The sequence below is a fragment of the Pelophylax lessonae genome (assembly GCF_965119305.1).
Source record: "Pelophylax lessonae genome assembly, chromosome: 8".
Taxonomy (NCBI): domain Eukaryota; kingdom Metazoa; phylum Chordata; class Amphibia; order Anura; family Ranidae; genus Pelophylax; species Pelophylax lessonae.
Genome location: NC_138775.1, coordinates 130,062,972 through 130,081,581, shown reverse-complemented (window position 1 = coordinate 130,081,581; position 18,610 = coordinate 130,062,972). Strand labels below are relative to the sequence as shown.

The 18,610-nt window shown below is 40.0% G+C and overlaps 1 protein-coding gene across 1 annotated transcript in view; it reads right to left on the bottom strand.

Moving 5' to 3' along the window:
* The window catches only part of GRIN2B (glutamate ionotropic receptor NMDA type subunit 2B), a 1,006,559-nt gene that overhangs the window by 31,093 nt on the left and 956,856 nt on the right, over positions 1–18,610 (bottom strand). The window contains exons 12-13 of the mRNA XM_082265422.1: positions 17,857–18,044; positions 7,464–7,702 (exon numbers count right to left, since the gene is read on the bottom strand). Of these exons, the coding sequence (XP_082121548.1) occupies positions 7,464–7,702; positions 17,857–18,044 (427 nt within the window). The remainder of the gene's footprint in view (positions 1–7,463; positions 7,703–17,856; positions 18,045–18,610) is intronic.

Below are 18,610 nucleotides of genomic sequence, written 5' to 3'. Positions count from 1 at the left end.
CATGGTTTAATAAAGTAAGCTGCTTTGCACAATTAACCTTTTTCCTAATACTGTTTTTTGAGTGGCAGTGTATGGCATTTGAAGGAATCACATCCTGGTACATGTGAATGGTCAAATTGGTAACAAGATATAAAGTGGGTTCAACCAAAAAAAGCACAGTGAGACCTATTTAGTTATAGAAGGTCCGTTCATTGTGGGGAGCGTACATCCATGTGGGGCACCTGGAGCACATGAATGTGGTCACGTGTTTATCTGTTATTAATGGCACCAGCACTTGTTCACCTATCTTTTACTTTTTAAGAAATTATTATTTGAATGGGACTTGTTAATACATCGGACATTAGTTGTATTTTCTGGTGATGTTATTCATTTTAAGCACTTTTACATCTGGCAAAGTGGCAAACAGTTTTGTAATTTTGATTCTCTTTTTTGGCAGCACGGTCTATATACACAAACAATATTAGAAGCTTTGAACTGTTAACAATATGCTATCCATGCTGGGAATCATCCTATTTACTTATAGCCCTACATACAGAGTTATCTATAGTTTCTGATGTCTGTGGGTTTGAATTTCTAAAACTAGAAAGTGCAAAAGCTGGTGCAGCTGTGCATGATAACCAAACAGCTTCTAACTTCAGATTGTTAAATTAAGCTTTTACAAAAAAAAACTGGAAGCTGATTGGTTTCTGTGCAGAGCTGCACCAGACTTTTCTCTTTGCAGTTATAGTAAATCAACCAAATTGCCTCTACCAATATCCAAATCTGTGATAGTTGAACAGATGAAAAAGTTTTATTTTGATAAAATGAAATGAATACTTTTAGCACACATCCTGCTATAAATTACTATATAAATTACTATATCAAATAGTCTTTTCAGCAATTACTTTGTTGAGGGTTGTGTAAATCACATCAGCAGGTCATTGGCTATAAATCATTGGAGCATTTCACAAATTGAATCACTCATTCCAGCATCTCTTTAATTTGAGATCTGTACAATGCAAAAAAAGGCAACATGGCCGGGAATTGAGTATTGTCTTAAAGTGTAGACTAGTCATATATAAAAGACCCTCTTTCTACCCAGTTATGTTTCTTTTTTTTTTTTTTTTTAAATACTTATCTGTATTTTAAGCAGAGCCCAAATCTGCCTTTGTTTTAGCCTCCTATATTACCATGCAGACCTCCATGCAAACTGGGAGAAGAAAGACTAGTACTGTAAAGTATTATTATTAATATTATGTTAGACATACAGATTGGTATCTATCATATTTAGTTTTATTCTACTTTAGGGAATATTTCCTTATTGATGTGTATTGTGTGCATTTGCAGTCAATCGCCAACAACGATTTGGTGGTTGTTTAGCTACTGTGCAGATCATGGGTCATTTTTTAAGAAGGTTTGGCCTGATTACATCATTTGGCCAGATGATTCTGATTGTTCTGGAAGGCTGGCTTATTCTAGTCCCAGGTATGCCTCAGTATGTTGTATATGAAGGGGTGCTCTAGGTAAATCAATGGCCATCTAACGCTGACCAGTTCCCATGGTTGGTTGATACAGGTACTAGATATAGGCTAAGATGAAGTTAGAGGGAGGATGAAAATATGAGATACTACTGGGTGATTATATGTATTTCAGGAGTGGTATCGGGGAGGAAACATGCCTAATATATCCCTATTTTTAACTTCACAACGCCAGCCCTTGATGGTGGCCTATAGGCCAAAACATGTTGGGTGGAGCCATCAGGAATGAAGTAGGATTCTTTACTGGATGTAATAAAAAGCTTTTATTGAAGTATACCGCCCACTAAGGATTAACTGCTAAAAGTAAAAGAACAATTGTATGATCTTAAATAAGATATAGGTATGTTCATAAAAGTTTGAACATAACTGCATACAAGTTTAATCTGACCTCCTATTGCCTCAACCTTTGGTAAGTTGCTCAGTGTATTGTCAGGTGGAGAGTCAGCTCACTATTAAGTCAATCTGAAGAACCTACTTTTGGAAAAATGTACGGATTTGGAATCCCGTGACTATTTAAAGTGCCATTTATATTTAATTGCAGTTTTATGGTGGTTGAGTATACCAATTTTAAGTGTGCTGCTCTACATTTAGATTGTTATAGAAAATACATGTTTTGTCTTGTTGTAAGTTAGTACTGTAAACCTATATGGCTTTATTGCATTGTACAGTGCTGTAAAGCTAATAAATGGAGCTTTCTGATTTAAAGCAAGAAAAAAATAGCTAATGCATGGTGGCTAAGACAGGACTTTCTAGAGAACATAATGGCAGTCATTCATATACAACTACATGCACTGGTAGAGTGCCATTATGATCTATGAAAATTCTTGTCTTTATATCATGATTTGATTTTCTAATTGAGGCTGCAGGACAGAAGTTGGATCTTGTGTGATAAGTGTGTTGACTAGTTTACATATATCCAGTATGTGCATACACTTCAATAATAGTAGGCATGTACATATACACAGCTGGATCAAAAGAGCTAGTTCCATCCACAATACACATTTATTGATAGTGTTACATAATATATACAAATTACACACTAAACAGTATTGACAACACAATGTACAGTATAAGTCCCATGGCTTATATGTTATTTACAAATTACACACGCAAACTCAAATTTACAATACAATGTACAGTATAAGTATGGAGTTAGTTTACCTCTCAACTGCTCAAGCACAAAGAGAGCACACAGCTTGGTAAAAAATCATTATATCCCCTCTCCTTTCTGTACTGTGGCTAATATAATGCTCCCTAATTGGTCACTGTACCTAGCAAATGTATATTGGGCACAGCCTCATTTAAGGATTCGAAAAAAGCTGCTGTTTACCACCCATGTGATAAGGGAAAACAAAAGGCCAACTTTTCAAGAGGAACTAATTACAGTAACACCAACAAGACACTCATCATTATTTAAAATATATTTCCATCTAACTGAAATATACAATATTTCTAATTATAAAATTATTAACATAAGTTGATGGAGATTTCACATGAACTCATTATCTAACAAGTGCAAAAATAGACTTATAAAGTGAAACGTTCTATATACCTATCTCACCACCTTCAAATGCAAGCATGTGTAAGTAGGAATGGACCACCAAACCCCAAACCTGAATTTCCTAGATCCTTTGGCTGGCATTAATAAAGAAAAATATTATGTCGCTACTCTGCTACAGATAGCTGAATCACTTTGGAGCATTTAGCAGGTATTCTTGAGATAATGTTATCACTTACACAGGAAGCCTAAACTTTTTTTTTTTTTTATATGTAGCAACCCTTAAACCTAATCAGTATGCTTTACCTTTGAAATAATACTCTGCAGTCAAAATTCTTAAACTATCAGGCACTAAATCTCAGATCCAACCTAGGCAGTGATTCCTTAGAACATTTGACAATGACTTCTCTATCTTTCTTTCATTATTTCATTATTCTGCCCAAAAAGGATTCCTGACAGTATAAAATTCTCCCATATCATGCATTTTGACTGTTTTGCAGATAAATGATTCACCTAGTGTCATGTGACTATATCACATGTTATAATGACAGCCTCTGTGGCAGTCTTTCTCCCTAGGATACATTATTTAAAATATTAATAATAGTATTTGCCAGAATAGGTGACTTGATTTTAGAAAATGTTATGGTACTATAATATATTTTCATGAATGAGATTATTTATTAGAAGTAGCAGGGGTTTATCTGTTTTAGTGTGTTTATCTGCTGCCTTGACCAATACTTTAGCAATATATGTACTGGTTTCACTCTGCAGGTGAATAAAAAACATATATTTGGCATAGCTTTAAAACGTTTGTTGGGTAAAGCACCAACTTCGCTAACACTAGTTTTACAAACAGCACATTTTCAGCTTTAAGGCTACATTCACACCTGAGCGTAGCGTTTTCGTGTGTTTTTTACCGCGATTTTTACCGCGATTTTACCGCGATTTTTACCGCGATTTACAGGCGTTTTTACAGGCGTTTTTTGTGCAGGCGTTTTTAGATTGAATAGAAACCAATGGAACACGCCTGTAATCTGCCCAAAAAGAAGCTCATGTACTTTTTTGAGCTTTGGGCGTTTTGCTTACAGCGTCAAACGCTCAGATGTGAACAGGGGCCATTGAAATGAATAGGATTTGTCTTGTTGGGCATTTTGAGAGCTGATCCTAGAGCAGAAAAACTCCCCAAAAACGCCCCAAAACGCCTAGATGTGAACGGAGCCTAAAACAAAAATAATTGTGCATTATCAATATGAATCCTATACCAAATCAAACAACCTAATGCAATAATATAAATAATATGTGTATAGCTGCTGCTATCAACTAAATGTGTTCCCACATCAAAGGCATCAAATGTGTAAATATGTGATGCCGTTGCTATTGATAAATAACAATACACAAAAATACAAGTATAACAATATAGTGTAAAATAGGGTGCTAACAATATAAAGAGTTCAGTGAAAAGACGTCTTTAATAGCTTGATGTGCAATCCAAAACAAACACTCTGAAAGTGCATGTCCAATTTCGATGTGACTCCTCACTGGTTACATATGCTCCAGAGTACCATAAGGAAAAAAGGAATAATATAATAGTGCAGTACCCGGGTTAGTAGTTTCAATAAGTCACAATGCCCCTTCTTCATACATTACACTCACATTTATTAAAAGTAAACAAAGCATGTATAAAATCGATTCCAGTAGTTCTCATGTGTACAGCTTTAGGACCTTTCCACTGCTTGGTATCTCTACATGTTACACCACATCCCACGTGGCTTCATCTGGAGGTTTTATTTAACCCTCCGGATGAAGCCAAGTGGGATGTGGCGTAACGCTTAGAGGTACTAAGCAATGGGGAGGTCTTACCGCTGTACACGTGAGAACTGCTAGAATTGAATTTATACATGCTTTGTTTACTTTTAATAAATGTGAGTGTAATGTATGAAGCTGGGGCATTGTGACTTATTGAAACTACTAACCCGGGTACTGCACTATTTGATATTATTCCTTTTTTCCTTTTTTCCTTATGGTACTCTGGAGCATATGTATCAGTGTGGAGTAGCATAGAAATTGGACACCAGAGATTATTTTCATATCTTCTGTGTTGACCCCATGTGGGTCTACAATGGAGATGAGCATGCACTGCACCTGGTGATTTGAGCACAAGTGTGAAGGAGAGGATATACACCGAGTGGCTTTTAGAAGCACTTTAATTGATTCGAGACGTTGAACCTTTTGCACTCTTTGCACTTTCGGAGTGGTTTATTTTGGATTGCACATCAAGCTATTAGAGATGTTTTTTTCACAGAACTCTTTATGTTGTTAGCACTCTATTTTACATTATAATGTTATACTTGTATTTTTGTGTATTATTATTTATCCATAGCAGCGCTATCACATATTTACACGTTTGACATTTTCAGCTTTCCTTCATTTTCTCTAATTCCTTTGAGCTGCCAGGAGTGTACAGAATAATTCCAGGTATGGTGGAGCAGGTAAATCACTCTCCTTCCTCTCACCTTTCAGAACTGGTACTTGGTGATTGGCCCAATACTATCAAAGGGGGTTTCTTTTCCTCATATACACTGGCTGAACAGAGTAAGGGGTGGGGAAGTTGAGTATGTGCTGCTGTGAAGGGGCAATTAAAGTGAGCATGTTGCTTTGCCCTGCATTAACAAAGCACACATTTGCTTTGACACAAATTTCCACATATTGTGTACAATTATAAGAACTGCCACGATATATGAAAACATCATACTGTTAGTAGTTTCTTTGCCTGGTCAACAACTGTTGCTTTTTAATTTAATTGTGCTTGTTTTAACAATTAACTAAATAGATAATAATCAAAATTTTTGATCATAGTACAAAAGGATTAATTGAAAATAAACTCAAAATTCAAAAGGATTAAATGAAATAAAATGATGAGACCCTCAATAACATAACATTTGATATTACAGGTAAGAACATTAAAACAATTTCTGATTGCTACATGCACTACAGTATGTTTTTCTGTGATGCCTGCTTCTATCTGATTAACTTTAGACAACAATGCAGATAAAAATGTTCTCGCAGAAGTGCACAGAAATGCTTAGTAGTTGTTGCATTGTTAATGATATGTGTCTAAACGGTAAATACTTTTTAAAACTTATAAACTAATATAGTATACTAACATCCACATATCTCTTAAAGTGTGATGATACATTTTCTTTGTATTTATCAAATGCCTACGTGCTTTATAAGACATCCAATATATCTAATATAATCTTCAACTTTTGTCAGTCAGAAATTCCACCATTCTATTCTCACTGCAATCATTCCCCCTATTCCCTCAACTTATGATGTGGACATTTAAGTACTCTTTCGCACTTAGATTCTGACAGGGATTGCATAGAAAAGAACTCATTAAAGTGGGGTACACACTAGTGGAAAATCTGCCGAAAATTCCCATCCGAGGTAAAATCGTACGATTTTCAGCTAGTGTGTACACAACTTTCAGCAGCCGATGCCAACATTTTCAACGAAAAAAAACGGAGGGACAAACACCAACATTTTTATCGTCCGTCCCCAGACGACCAATTTTCGTTTAATGTGTATGCAGTACGTCTGCGAAAAATCGGATACGAAAGACCGCGCATGATCTGAAGTTGCTGACGACCCGGAAGTCTAGGAACAAATGTCCTAAAAAAAAAAAAAAAAAAATCGGACGAGAAATTTTGTGAACATTATGCACTGTCAACTAAAAACGGTTATGACTGCTGAGCATGAGAGCTAAAAATCTGAGGATATTACGTCCGATTTTCGGCAAGTGTGTACGAGCCTTAAGTAGCATGATCCTCCAACCCCAGGTGGATTGATTAGATAAGCAAGATAGTGTTTGCTATAGCAATTGTTTTCTTAATATTTATGAGTCTAACAGTGCATCCATAAGCCACTAGCACAATACTATGGGCCCTTGTCAACGAGCTATTGTCTTGTATCCATGGCATGAGTTTGACATTAGTTTGAGATGCTTGTGAGATCATTCAGAATTTATTAACAGGTTAATTTGATAGGGAGTGGATTCCCTTATGACCTGCATTTGACCTTGCTCAAGTGGATTTTGCATTCTCTTAGACTTGTATGAGAATGCAAAACTCGTCTAATGCAAACAAAATGTCCATTGCCCATCACTGAAATTAGGGTATAGAGGGCATATACAACCCAGCAGTGACTTTAGTTGACAAGAGGATAAAGAATTACATTTTTTGTTTAGTTAAGACAGACTGTAAAATGATTATGGTAATAAAAACTGTTGCATTTATTTGTCCATGTTTCCTTGGTATCTAAGGTTGTTATCTCAAACTAACCTTGATTTGCAAATTACCTACAAAGAAAAATGTATGGTACCAAAAATAATGGCAATACTTACATATGAATAATAAATTAGCATTAGATATGACTGCTGAAAAACTTACCCTGCTAATAGAGAACACCAGGCCAGGTTTCCCAGAACAGACACCCATAAAGCAGTGTCGGAACTGCCAGAAGAAGAGGTGCTCCATTATGAATGTGATGAGGCTTAGTGCCATGGCTGCACCCAGCATGTAGAAGACTCCAGCCATATTATCAATGTCTAGCTGACTACTCATCACTTCATTCTTTTCATTGTGGCAGATGCCAGTGAGCCAGAGAGCTTCTAATTCTTCCATTTCCCCTACAAAAATAAACAGATCCTTGTCACATTCAGATAATGGATGGCCAGAACATTTATCATAATGATATCACCCAAAATGAAAGCATGTTTTGAAAGAAAAAAAAGATTCATCCAAGATGCATTCTTCCTTGTGATAATCTGAGAGAGATTAAAGTGTTCACACTGGAAATGCAGCATGAAAATGTTTGTGGACATTGTGGAACTACAATGCATCTGACCAAAAATGCTATTTAATTATTTTTCAATATTCAAAGCAAACTCATCCATCTACAGTATGTCTCCATGCTTTATTTTGCTGAGAAATCACTTTGAAAAACACCTCTTTGCATTTCTGGCCATGGACATCTTGAGTAAAGACAAACGATTCTTGAAGCATTTATGCCCTGGAATCTGTCTGCTTTTATCATGTATGCAGGAGGATGTGCTTAGCTGAGAAATCCCCCGCCTCTTCCGCAGACTCCTATGATGTATGGCATCATTTGCCTAGGCCTGGAAACCAGGAAGTGACTGAAAACATTTTTAAAAAGTTTAAAACATATAAATATAATATATTTTCCCATATATTTACTAATACTAGCAGCATAAGGCTTAATAGTGTGTTTATTTTTTTTGTACACTTTTTTGGGGAATGGGTAGGGGTACGATGTAGGGGCTTCCAGACTCCGATAAGCCCCCCACCCGCAGACCCTGACAACTACAGTGCAGGGGTGTCCGGAAGAGGCCCTTGTCCCCATCAACATGGGGACAAGGTGCTTTGTTGGGCACTCCAAAGCACCCTTCCCATGTTGAGGGCAAGCGGCCTGGTATGGTTCAGGATTGGGGGGGCACTCACTCGCCCCCCCCCCATCCTGGCCAGCCAGGCTGCTTGCTCGGATAAGGTTCTGGTATGGTTTTTTTGGGGGACCCCACACCATTTTTTTTTTCAATTTTGGCGTGAAGTTCACCTTAAAATCTGTACCAGACCCAAAGGGCCTGGTGTAGATTTTGGGGGGGACCTCACTGCGTTTTTTTTTTAATTTTGTCATAGGGTTCCCCTTAACCACTTAAATACAGGGCACTTTCACCCTCTTTCTGCCTAGACCAATTTTCAGCTTTCAGTGCTCATTGGCATCTATAGGAAATCTCGGTCAGCTTGACATAGCACTACTCGCTGTCTTTAACATTGGCGCCTATAGGAAATCTTGGTCAGCTTGACATGGCACTGCACCCTGTCTTTAACCACTTTACCGCTAAGTACTGGAATAGTACTGCGGCAAAGTGGCTCGTTCCCGTCTGACGACGTAGACCTACGTCGCCAGGCTCCTCCCCTGTAGGCGGCGCTCGTGCGCCGCCGGAGGCGCGCTCCCGCTGTTTTCATTCACCGCGGGAGTCGGGCCAGGGGAGGAGCAGCGGCAATCGCCGCTGCTCTGCCCCGATCGTCGGGGATCTAGTGTGGAGATCCGCCCGCCTGTGTAAACACAAGCGGGCGGATCTCCTCAGTGACAGGGAGTGACAGATCGGAGTGTTCAGCATAGCTGGTCATCCGATCTGTCCCTGTCTCACACAGTCACCTCCCCCCCCACACGTCAGTAAGCACCAGGCATACATTAACCCCTCCCTCTCCAATAAAATTAACCCCTTCCCTGCCAGTGTAATTTTTACAGTAACAGTGCATATTTATAGCACTGATTACTGCAGTAATGTCACTGGTACCCCCAAAAGTGTCAAAAATGTCAGTCAAGGGTCCGATCTGTCCGCCACAATGTCGCAGTCCCGCAAAAAAAAATCGCAGATCGCCGCCATTACTCGTTAAAAAAAAACACCAAAAATGACATAAATCTTTCCCTTTGTTAGTAAACGCAATAACTTTTGCGCAAACCAATCAAAATACGCTTATTGCGATTTTTTTTTACCAAACATGGGTAGCAGAAAACAAATTGACCAAAAATTTTAAAAAAAATTGGTTTTTACATCTTTTTTGGGAGGAATTTCATATAAAAAAATGTGAAAAATATTATTTTTTCAAAATAAACGCTCTTTTTTTGTTTATAGCGCAAAAAGTAAAAATCGCACAGGTGATCAAATACCACCAAAAGAAAGCTCTGTTTGTGGGGAAAAAAGGACGTCAATTTCGTTTGGGTACGGCGTCGCACGACCGCGCAATTGTCAGTTAAAGTCACACAGCGCCGAATCGCAAAAAGTGGCCCAGACGTAAGACAGCAAAATGCTCTAGTGGTAAAGTGGTTAACATTGGCATCTATGGGAAATCTCAGTCAGCTTGGCATGGCAGTGCTCACGTACTATAAGTGACAGGGATATAAAACTTGGGGAGCACTGAGAGGGGACCCAGGACTACAACATACTGTATCTATACATTATAAAAGTGGGTTATGCCTGTTCACTACACTGACTGCACAAAACTAACTCAACACACTATCCACTAACTACCTGCCTAACCTCTATTATCATACACTATACAGGGCTGCCATGTAAGCAGCAGCCTTATACAGTGTTGGGTGTGGACTTAGCCCCCTGAGCCATGATAAAGACAGCCTGCCTTTGGCCAATCATAGCTCTGAGAGGACACTGTTCTGTGATTGGCCAAAGCATAAAGGTCATCAGCCAAGCACCAGCACAGTGCATTGTGGGGCGTTCATCAGCAGGCAAACTTCCCGCCGAGCGCCCCGTTTGTTTGTGTGTTCAGCAAACACAAGAACAGCTGATGTTCGAGTCAAACTTAAGTTTGACTCGAACATCAAGCCCATCCCTACTGGGGTGTCTCCTCCACAGTCTGACAGTCTGTTACTGCGGAGTACCACTAGGTGGAGCACTGAGTGGCAGGATGTACAGCACCAAGAAAGACAAGACAGAAAGTGTATATTTCTGAATTTATTACTTACTTAAAAGTTGCCTCTGGGTATGCTTCCTGAAGATATGGTATATGGGAGAGGCTTTGGAGAAATGAAAAATATGTCCAAGGTTTCACCTCCTAACAGCCAGGGAGAAAGCATTTCTGCTGCTATGGTCCAGGGTGGTGCTGGTCAGTTGTCAGGGCACGTATACCGCACCAATGAGCTAAAAGGGCCAAGTGTGGACCAGAAAACAGCATAGATCCTGATCAGACGGATGTGATTAAAGAGACTGGGGGCACCAGTTCAACAATACCTTTATGTAACAAACCAGATAGGGTCCCTGAAACAGGGGAAGGGATAAGAATTCTGGTAAAAACTGTATGTGGATCAGACGAGAGCTCGTCTGTTCAAGTTTTGTATAGGAATCCAGGTAATATTGGAAAAGGTCAGGTGGAAGGACAACTGCCTGCTGAGTGGGTGACACCAGGGGAGGTGGCATCTTGTGAGGTTTCCTTCGGCGATAGCTGCTTTTCGCTGTGTGTACCCTGTGCAGACTCTGCCGAAAAGTGGGAGTTGAGGACATTTGCAACATTGAGAGGTGTATTGTTGGTCTGAATATGTCTGTTCCCGATGAACTGAGTAATGTGTTATTGGTACATGATAATGCGGTGTCCAAAGGTACATGTAAACCTGGGAAACAATTATTGACTGCTGAGTCAGGTACCAGGAATAGGTGGGGTGGTCCCCATATAAACACCATAGAAATAGGCCCCCTACAGACTCAGAACAGTAAGAGGGTGCCCGTACATAGAAGGCAGAGAGGGACTAATGTAACCCAAATAAAAGTGCCCACATTTGTGGCAAAAAAGGTGTTTAAAAATGTGACCTCTTTAGAGGTAAGAGAAAAGTCCTTGGTCAGTCCCCTAGTGGCAAAGTGACTAGCCTAAGGCCCACCTGTGCAATAATCATGCTGTCTAATCAGCATCTGGAATATCTTGGCAAAGGAGAAGTGCTCACTAACACAGATTTAGCCAGATTTGTGAACAATATTTGAGAGAAATAGGCCTTTTGTGTACATAGAAAAAGTCTTAGACCTTTGAGTTCAGCTCATGAAAAATGGGGGCAAAAACTAAATTGTTGCGTTTATAAATAGATACACAAATATATAGGAATGAAAGGACGCCACATCATTTGATAGAAATTATCAAATGATAGAAATCCATTTTGTTTAACTTTCATTGCAGCAACTCAAAATGGTACTCGGTAGCTTGTATGGACCCCATGTGCTTGTATGAGACGACAGACGGTGTCCTGGGGTATTTCCTCCCACAGTGGACTAGGGCACAACTGACCTCCTGAACAGACTAAGGAGCATCCTGGCGGCTTTGGATGGATCAAAACATAATGTCCCAGTGGTGTTTTATTGGATTTAGGGCAGGCGGGTGTAGGGGCCATTCAATGGTATCAATTCCTTCATTATCCAGGAACTGACTGCATACACTTACCACATGAGGCTGGGCATAGTCGTGTACCAGGAGGAACCCAGGATCCACTGCACCAGAGTAGGGTCTGACAGTGGGTTCAAGAATTTCATCCTGAAACCTAATGGCAGTCAGGGTGCCATTGTCTAGCTTGTATAGGTCTGTGTGTCCCTGCATATGCCTGGAACACCTGAATTTGCAGGTCTGCGACTGGCGCCCATGTGTCAATGGATATGCCTCCCCAGACCATCACTGACCCACCACCAAACCGGTCATGCTGAATGATGTTACAGGCAGCATACTGTTCTCCATGGCTTCTCCAGACCCTTTCATGTCTGTCACATGTGCTCAGGGTGACCCTGCTCTCATCTGCGAAAAGCACAGGGCACCAATTGCAGACCTGCCAATTCTGGTGTTCAGTGGCAAATGCCAATCGAGCACCACAGTGCCAGGCAGTGAGCACAGGACCCACTAGAGGATGTCGGGCCCTCAGGCCACCCTGATGAAGTCTGTTTCTGATTGCTTGGTCTGAGACATTCATACCAGTGGCCTGCTAGAGGTCATTTTGTAGGGCTCTGGCAGTGCTCATCCTGTTCCTCCTTGCACAAAGGAGCAGATACTGGTCGTGCTGATGAGTTAAGGACCTTCTACAGCCCTGTCCAGCTCTCCTAGAGTAACTGTCTGTCTCCTGGAATCTCCTCCATGCTCTTGAGACTGTGCTGGAAGACACAGCAAACCTTTTGGCAATGACGTGTATTGATGGGATGCAATACGTGCCACCCTGGAGAAGTTGGACTGCCTGTGCAACCTATATAGGGTCCAGGTATCACCTCATGCTACCAGTAGTGACACTGACCCTAGTCAAATACAAAACTAGTGAAAACCTGTTGTTAATTTCATTACCCCAAAGCAGCTGAAACTGATTAACAACGCCCTCTGCTACTTAACTGACCAGATCAATATCACAGGAGTTTACTTGACATGATGCTATACTCTGATCAAAAAAGTGTTCCTATATATACAGGTCCCTCTCAAAAAATTAGCATATTGTGATAAAGTTCATTATTTTCTGTAATGTACTGATAAACATTAGACTTTCATATATTTTAGATTCATTACACACAACTGAAGTAGTGAAAGCCTTTTATTGTTTTAATATTGATGATTTTGGCATACAGCTCATGAAAACCCAAAATTCCTATCTCAAAAAATTAGCATATCATGAAAAGGTTCTCTAAACGAGCTATTAACCTAATCATCTGAATCAACTAATTAACTCTAAACACCTGCAAAAGATTCCTGAGGCTTTTAAAAACTCCCAGCCTGGTTCATTACTCAAAACCGCTGAACGAATAGGCTGTTCCCCGAGTGCTGTATCAAGGCACCTCAGTGGGAAGTCTGTGGGAAGGAAAAAGTGTGGCAGAAAACGCTGCACAACGAGAAGAGGTGACCGGACCTTGAGGAAGACTGGGTAGAGGGAAATGCCAAAATGCCTGAAGTCCAGTGTCAAGTACCCACAGTCAGTGATGGTCTGGGGTGCCATGTCAGCTGCTGGTGTTGGTTCACTGTGTTTTATCAAGGGCAGGGTCAATGCAGCTAGCTATCAGGAGATTTTGGAGCACTTCATGCTTCCATCTGCTGAAAAGCTTTATGGAGATGAAGATTTCATTTTTCAACACAACCTGGCACCTGCTCACAGTGCCAAAACCACTGGTAAATGGTTTACTGGCCATGGTATTACTGTGCTCAATTGGCTTGCCAACCCCCCTGACCTGAACCCCATAGAGAATCTGTGGGATGTTGTGAAGAGAAAGTTGAGAGATGCAAGACCCAACACTCTGGATGAGCTCAAGGCCGCTATCAAAGCATCCTGGGCCTCCATAACACCTCAGCAGTGCCACAGGCTGATTGCCTCCATGCCACGCCGCATTGAAGCAGTCATTTCTGCAAAAGGATTCCCGACAAAGTATTGAGTGCATAACTGAACATAATTTTTTGAAGGTTGACTTTTTTTGTATTAAAAACACTTTTCTTATATTGGTCGGATGAAATATGCTAATTTTTTGAGATAGGAATTTTGGGTTTTCATGAGCTGTATGCCAAAATCATCAATATTAAAACAATAAAAGGCTTGCACTACTTCAGTTGTGTGTAATGAATCTAAAATATATGAAAGTCTAATGTTTATCAGTACATTACAGAAAATAATGAACTTTATCACAATATGCTAATTTTTTGAGAGGGTCCTGTGTATATATATATATATATATATATATATACAGTATCTCACAAAAGTGAGTACACCCCTCACATTTTTGTAAATATTTTATTATATATTTTCATGTGACAACACTGAAGAAATGACACTTTGCTACAATGTAAAGTAGTAAGTGTACAGCTTGTATAGCTTGTATAACAGTTTAATTTTGCTGTCCCCTCAAAATAACTCAACACAGAGCCATTAATGTCTAAACTGCTGGCAACAAAAGTGAGTGCACCCCTACATGAAAATGTCCAAATTGGGCCCAATTAGACATTTTCCCTCCCCTGTGTCATGTGACTCATCAGTATTACAAGGTCTAAGGTATAAATGGGGAGCAAGTGTGTTAAATTTGGTGTTATCGCTCTCACTCTCTCTGATCACTGGATGTTCAACATGGCACCTCATGGCAAAGAAATCTCTGAGGATCTGAAAAAAAGAATTGTTGCTCTACATAAAGATGGCCTAGGCTATAGGAAGATTGCCAAGACTTTGAAACTGAGCTGCAGCACTGTGGCCAAGACCATACAACCGTTTAACAAGACAGGTTCCACTCAGAGCCGGCTTCGCCATGGTCGACCAAAGAAGTTGAGTGCACCAGCTCAGCGTCATATCCAGAGGTTGTCTTTGGGAAATAGATGTATGAATTCTGCCAGCATTGCTGCAGAGACTGAAGGGGTAGGGGGACCAGCCTGTCAATGCTCAGGCCATACGCCGCACACTGCATCAAATTGGTCTGCCCGGCTGTTGTCCCAGAAGGAAGCCTGTTATAAAGATGATGCACAAAAACGCCCACAAACAGTTTGCTTAAGACAAGCAAAGAACATGGATTACTGGAACCATGTCCTGTGGTCTAATGAGATAAAGATAAACCTATTTGGTTCAGAGGGTGTCAAGCGTGTGTGTTGGCAACCAGGTGAGGAGCACAAAGACAAGTGTGTCTTGCCTACAGTCAAGTGGTGGGAGTGTCATGGTCTGGGGCTGCATGAGTGCCCTCCTTGCACTGGGGAGCTACAGTTCATTGAGGGAACCAGGAATGCCAACATGTACTGTGACATACTGAAGCAGATCATGATGCCCTCCCTTCAGAGAGTGGGCGGAAGGGCAGTATTATAACATGATTAATGATCCCAAACACACTCCCTTGCTCCCTCCCACTCCCTTGCTAAAGAAGCTGAGGGTAAAGGTGATGGACTGGCCAAGCATGTCTCCAGACCTAAACCCTATTAAGCGTCTGTGGAGCATCCCCAAACGGAAGGTGGAGGAGTGCAAGGTCTCTAACATCCACAAGGTGCGTGGTGTCATCATGGAGGAGTGGAAGAGGTCTCTAGTGAAGCTCTCGTGAACTCCATGCCCAAGAGGGTTAAGGCAGTGCTGTAAAATAATGGTGGCCACACAAAATATTGAAACTTTTGGCCCAATGTGGACATTTTAACTCAGTGGTGTACTCACTTTTGTTGCCAGCGGTTTAGACATTAATGGCTGTGTGTTATTCTGAGGGGACAGCAAATGTACACTGTTATACAAGCTGTAAACTCACTACTTTACATTGTAGCAAAGTGTAATTTCTTCAGTGTTGTCACATGAAAAGATATAATAAAAATATTTACAAAAATGTGAGGGGTGTACTCACTTTTGTGAGATACTGTATATATATTATTTTTTACATTTTAAATGCACTAATAAACTTGTATTTTTTACGGTTGTCAACGCATCTGTCCTGTGACACAGAGCATGGAGGTCTATTTTTGTCCCAACTGTTCAAATAACAACAGTTGTATGCAGAAGGGCACCTCAATGCACAATACTTTGAATCTTGACGGAAACGAGCTACCACTATAGGTTTTAACTGTCTTCTAAGCACAGGAAAATTTGATTATATTGGGCATGAAATCACCAAAACTGGATGAAAGAAGACTGGAAAAACATGACTGGTATATTGAATCTTGAATTCTGCAGTGGCAGGCAGATGGTAGAAATAACATTTGGCATGTACATTGAAAAAACCTTGGGATTAGACCAAAACCTCTTGAGTGTATACAAGCTAAATGTCAATTGTTGGATTGAGTAGCAAAGCATTAGAACTTCTCTCAAGTTTTAACTGTTATCTAAAGTTCTTTTGGAGAGATTTTCACTGACATTTTGTTCTGAAGACAATGGTTTCACCAGAAAGGACGTGAGGGAAGCAACAGGGGAAGGAATTTTATTCTACAAAATAGGTTTAATTTATAAAATAAGGTCTGTTGGTGTTAATGAAATTGTATGTACATAGATAGGAAACTGGTTACATGAAGTAATGATAAATTACTAATTCTCTAAATGGTCTAATGTGTTTGTTTAATAATGATATAGAAGTTGGAGCTCAGTTTTGGTGATTGCTGATGATACCAAATTACATAGTGAAATAACTTCTGCACAGGATGTAGCATCATTACAGGAAGACCTTGACAAAATAGAAGGTTGGGAAGCTACACGACGGATGAGGTTTATTATTGAAAAATGTTATGCACTTGGATGCCAACAATGCACATGCAAAATACACATTAGAAGGGGCTCAGATGCAATACAAGTCATATTGTAACTGCATGTTATTAAAAGTGACATATCCTTTTTAGTCTGAAGATTTTAGTGATCTTCTGTAAAATGCAATGTGATTCGACTAGCTGGATGCCCCCAGATATGTAATTTCCTGCTTGAGTGATTGGCTTACTGATTTTCCCAGAAGTCTGCACTAAGACACAAATCATGTTTTGAGAATCCATTGCAACAAAATTGTCATTTTTGGTGAGATATTCTCAAAGGAAAATCACGTCTAAAGGTATGCAGACCTTGCCAATATCCTCATTAGAGCCCTGCAGGTGCAGCAGCTGATTGATAATTATAAAGTTACTCCCATACAGATTCACTCGGCACATGGACACAGACAAACAAACAGCTATTCCTTCAGAATAACAGGTAGGTAGGAGTCTGCAACAAAGTAGAGAATAGAAATGTAGAGAATAAAAATCACACACACACACACATAAGTTGAACTGGATGGACTTGTGTCTTTTTTTTTTTTTCAACCTTATAAATTATGAAAACATGTTAAAAAACTGACACAGGTTATTGTCTTCTCCATCTAAAAAACTATTCACATGTCCCTGTTGTAGAGTTCTCCACTCTTCCTGGCTGGTAAAACTTTATCAGCAAGACAGAAAGTAAGAAATCATTTTTAATAGAGCCCAAGATAGCAGTAAAAACCAAAACAGGGGTTCTAACCCTTTTCCACTCTATCCTAAACTAATAAAGCATTTTTGGCTGGATATAAACATATAGAACCAATGCACATATAATAAAAGAGTGATTTATGTAAAATCCCCCATAAAAAGTCATTTATTAATTCTAAGCACTTACAAACATCCAGAAGTAACACAGCAACATGGAATTCCAGCATCAAAGATGGTCGCTGTACCTTTGCACATGCTCAGTAGAAATATTTTTCATTACTATTTAATCTTATCATTTTCGTTTTGGGTTTGTGAGCACTGCACTTGTTATATACCTATGTTTCTTTATAGTCAGCATGCAGACTTTACTTACCGTCACCAAATAACTGCAGAATTGCGAGATCAATCTGTCTTTTCCATCCTGAGTCTTTCTGTATAGCAATTCCATAACCAGTGGATGCAAAGACTTTGCCACTGCCAATGGTCACTAACTTACAACCTTCATCCCTCCCTGCCATGTAGTTCAGCACAGCAGCATCATAGATAAAGGCATCCAGTTTTCTACAACAAAAGAAACAACAAGCCAGAAATAAATATAAACACTGTACTTAAAGCATTTGTAAAGTCACTATGTGACTTTACATGTATCCCCTGCAGATATGTTGCCATTAACAAAATTGTAAGTGTTTTTTAGAAATGAAAAGGCTAAATACCGTTTCTGAGACTGCAGCTGTGCGGTCACGTGATCCCCCTGTGTTAGCTAGCCTCGATCTATGGAGAGAAGCGGGAGGGGCCAAGATTGCTCTGTGACATCAGCCTGTCAGGTAATCTCGGCCCCTCCCACTTCTTGCCATAGAAAGAGGCCTGCCAGCACGGGGGATCACGTGACAACACAGCAGCGGTGTAAGAAATGGTATTTCTCCTTTTCATTTTAAACAAACACTTACACATTCGTTAGTGGCAGCATATCTGCATGGCATACATTGATATGTGCTGCATTATGCAGCTGAATAGAGGCGGGAGGGGCGGGGAGGAAAGCGATCTAATACTGACAGGAAGGGAAGGGGGAGAGACTGTCAGAGGAGAGACGAGAGCTGCAGATGACAAGGCACATAGCTTGACCATGG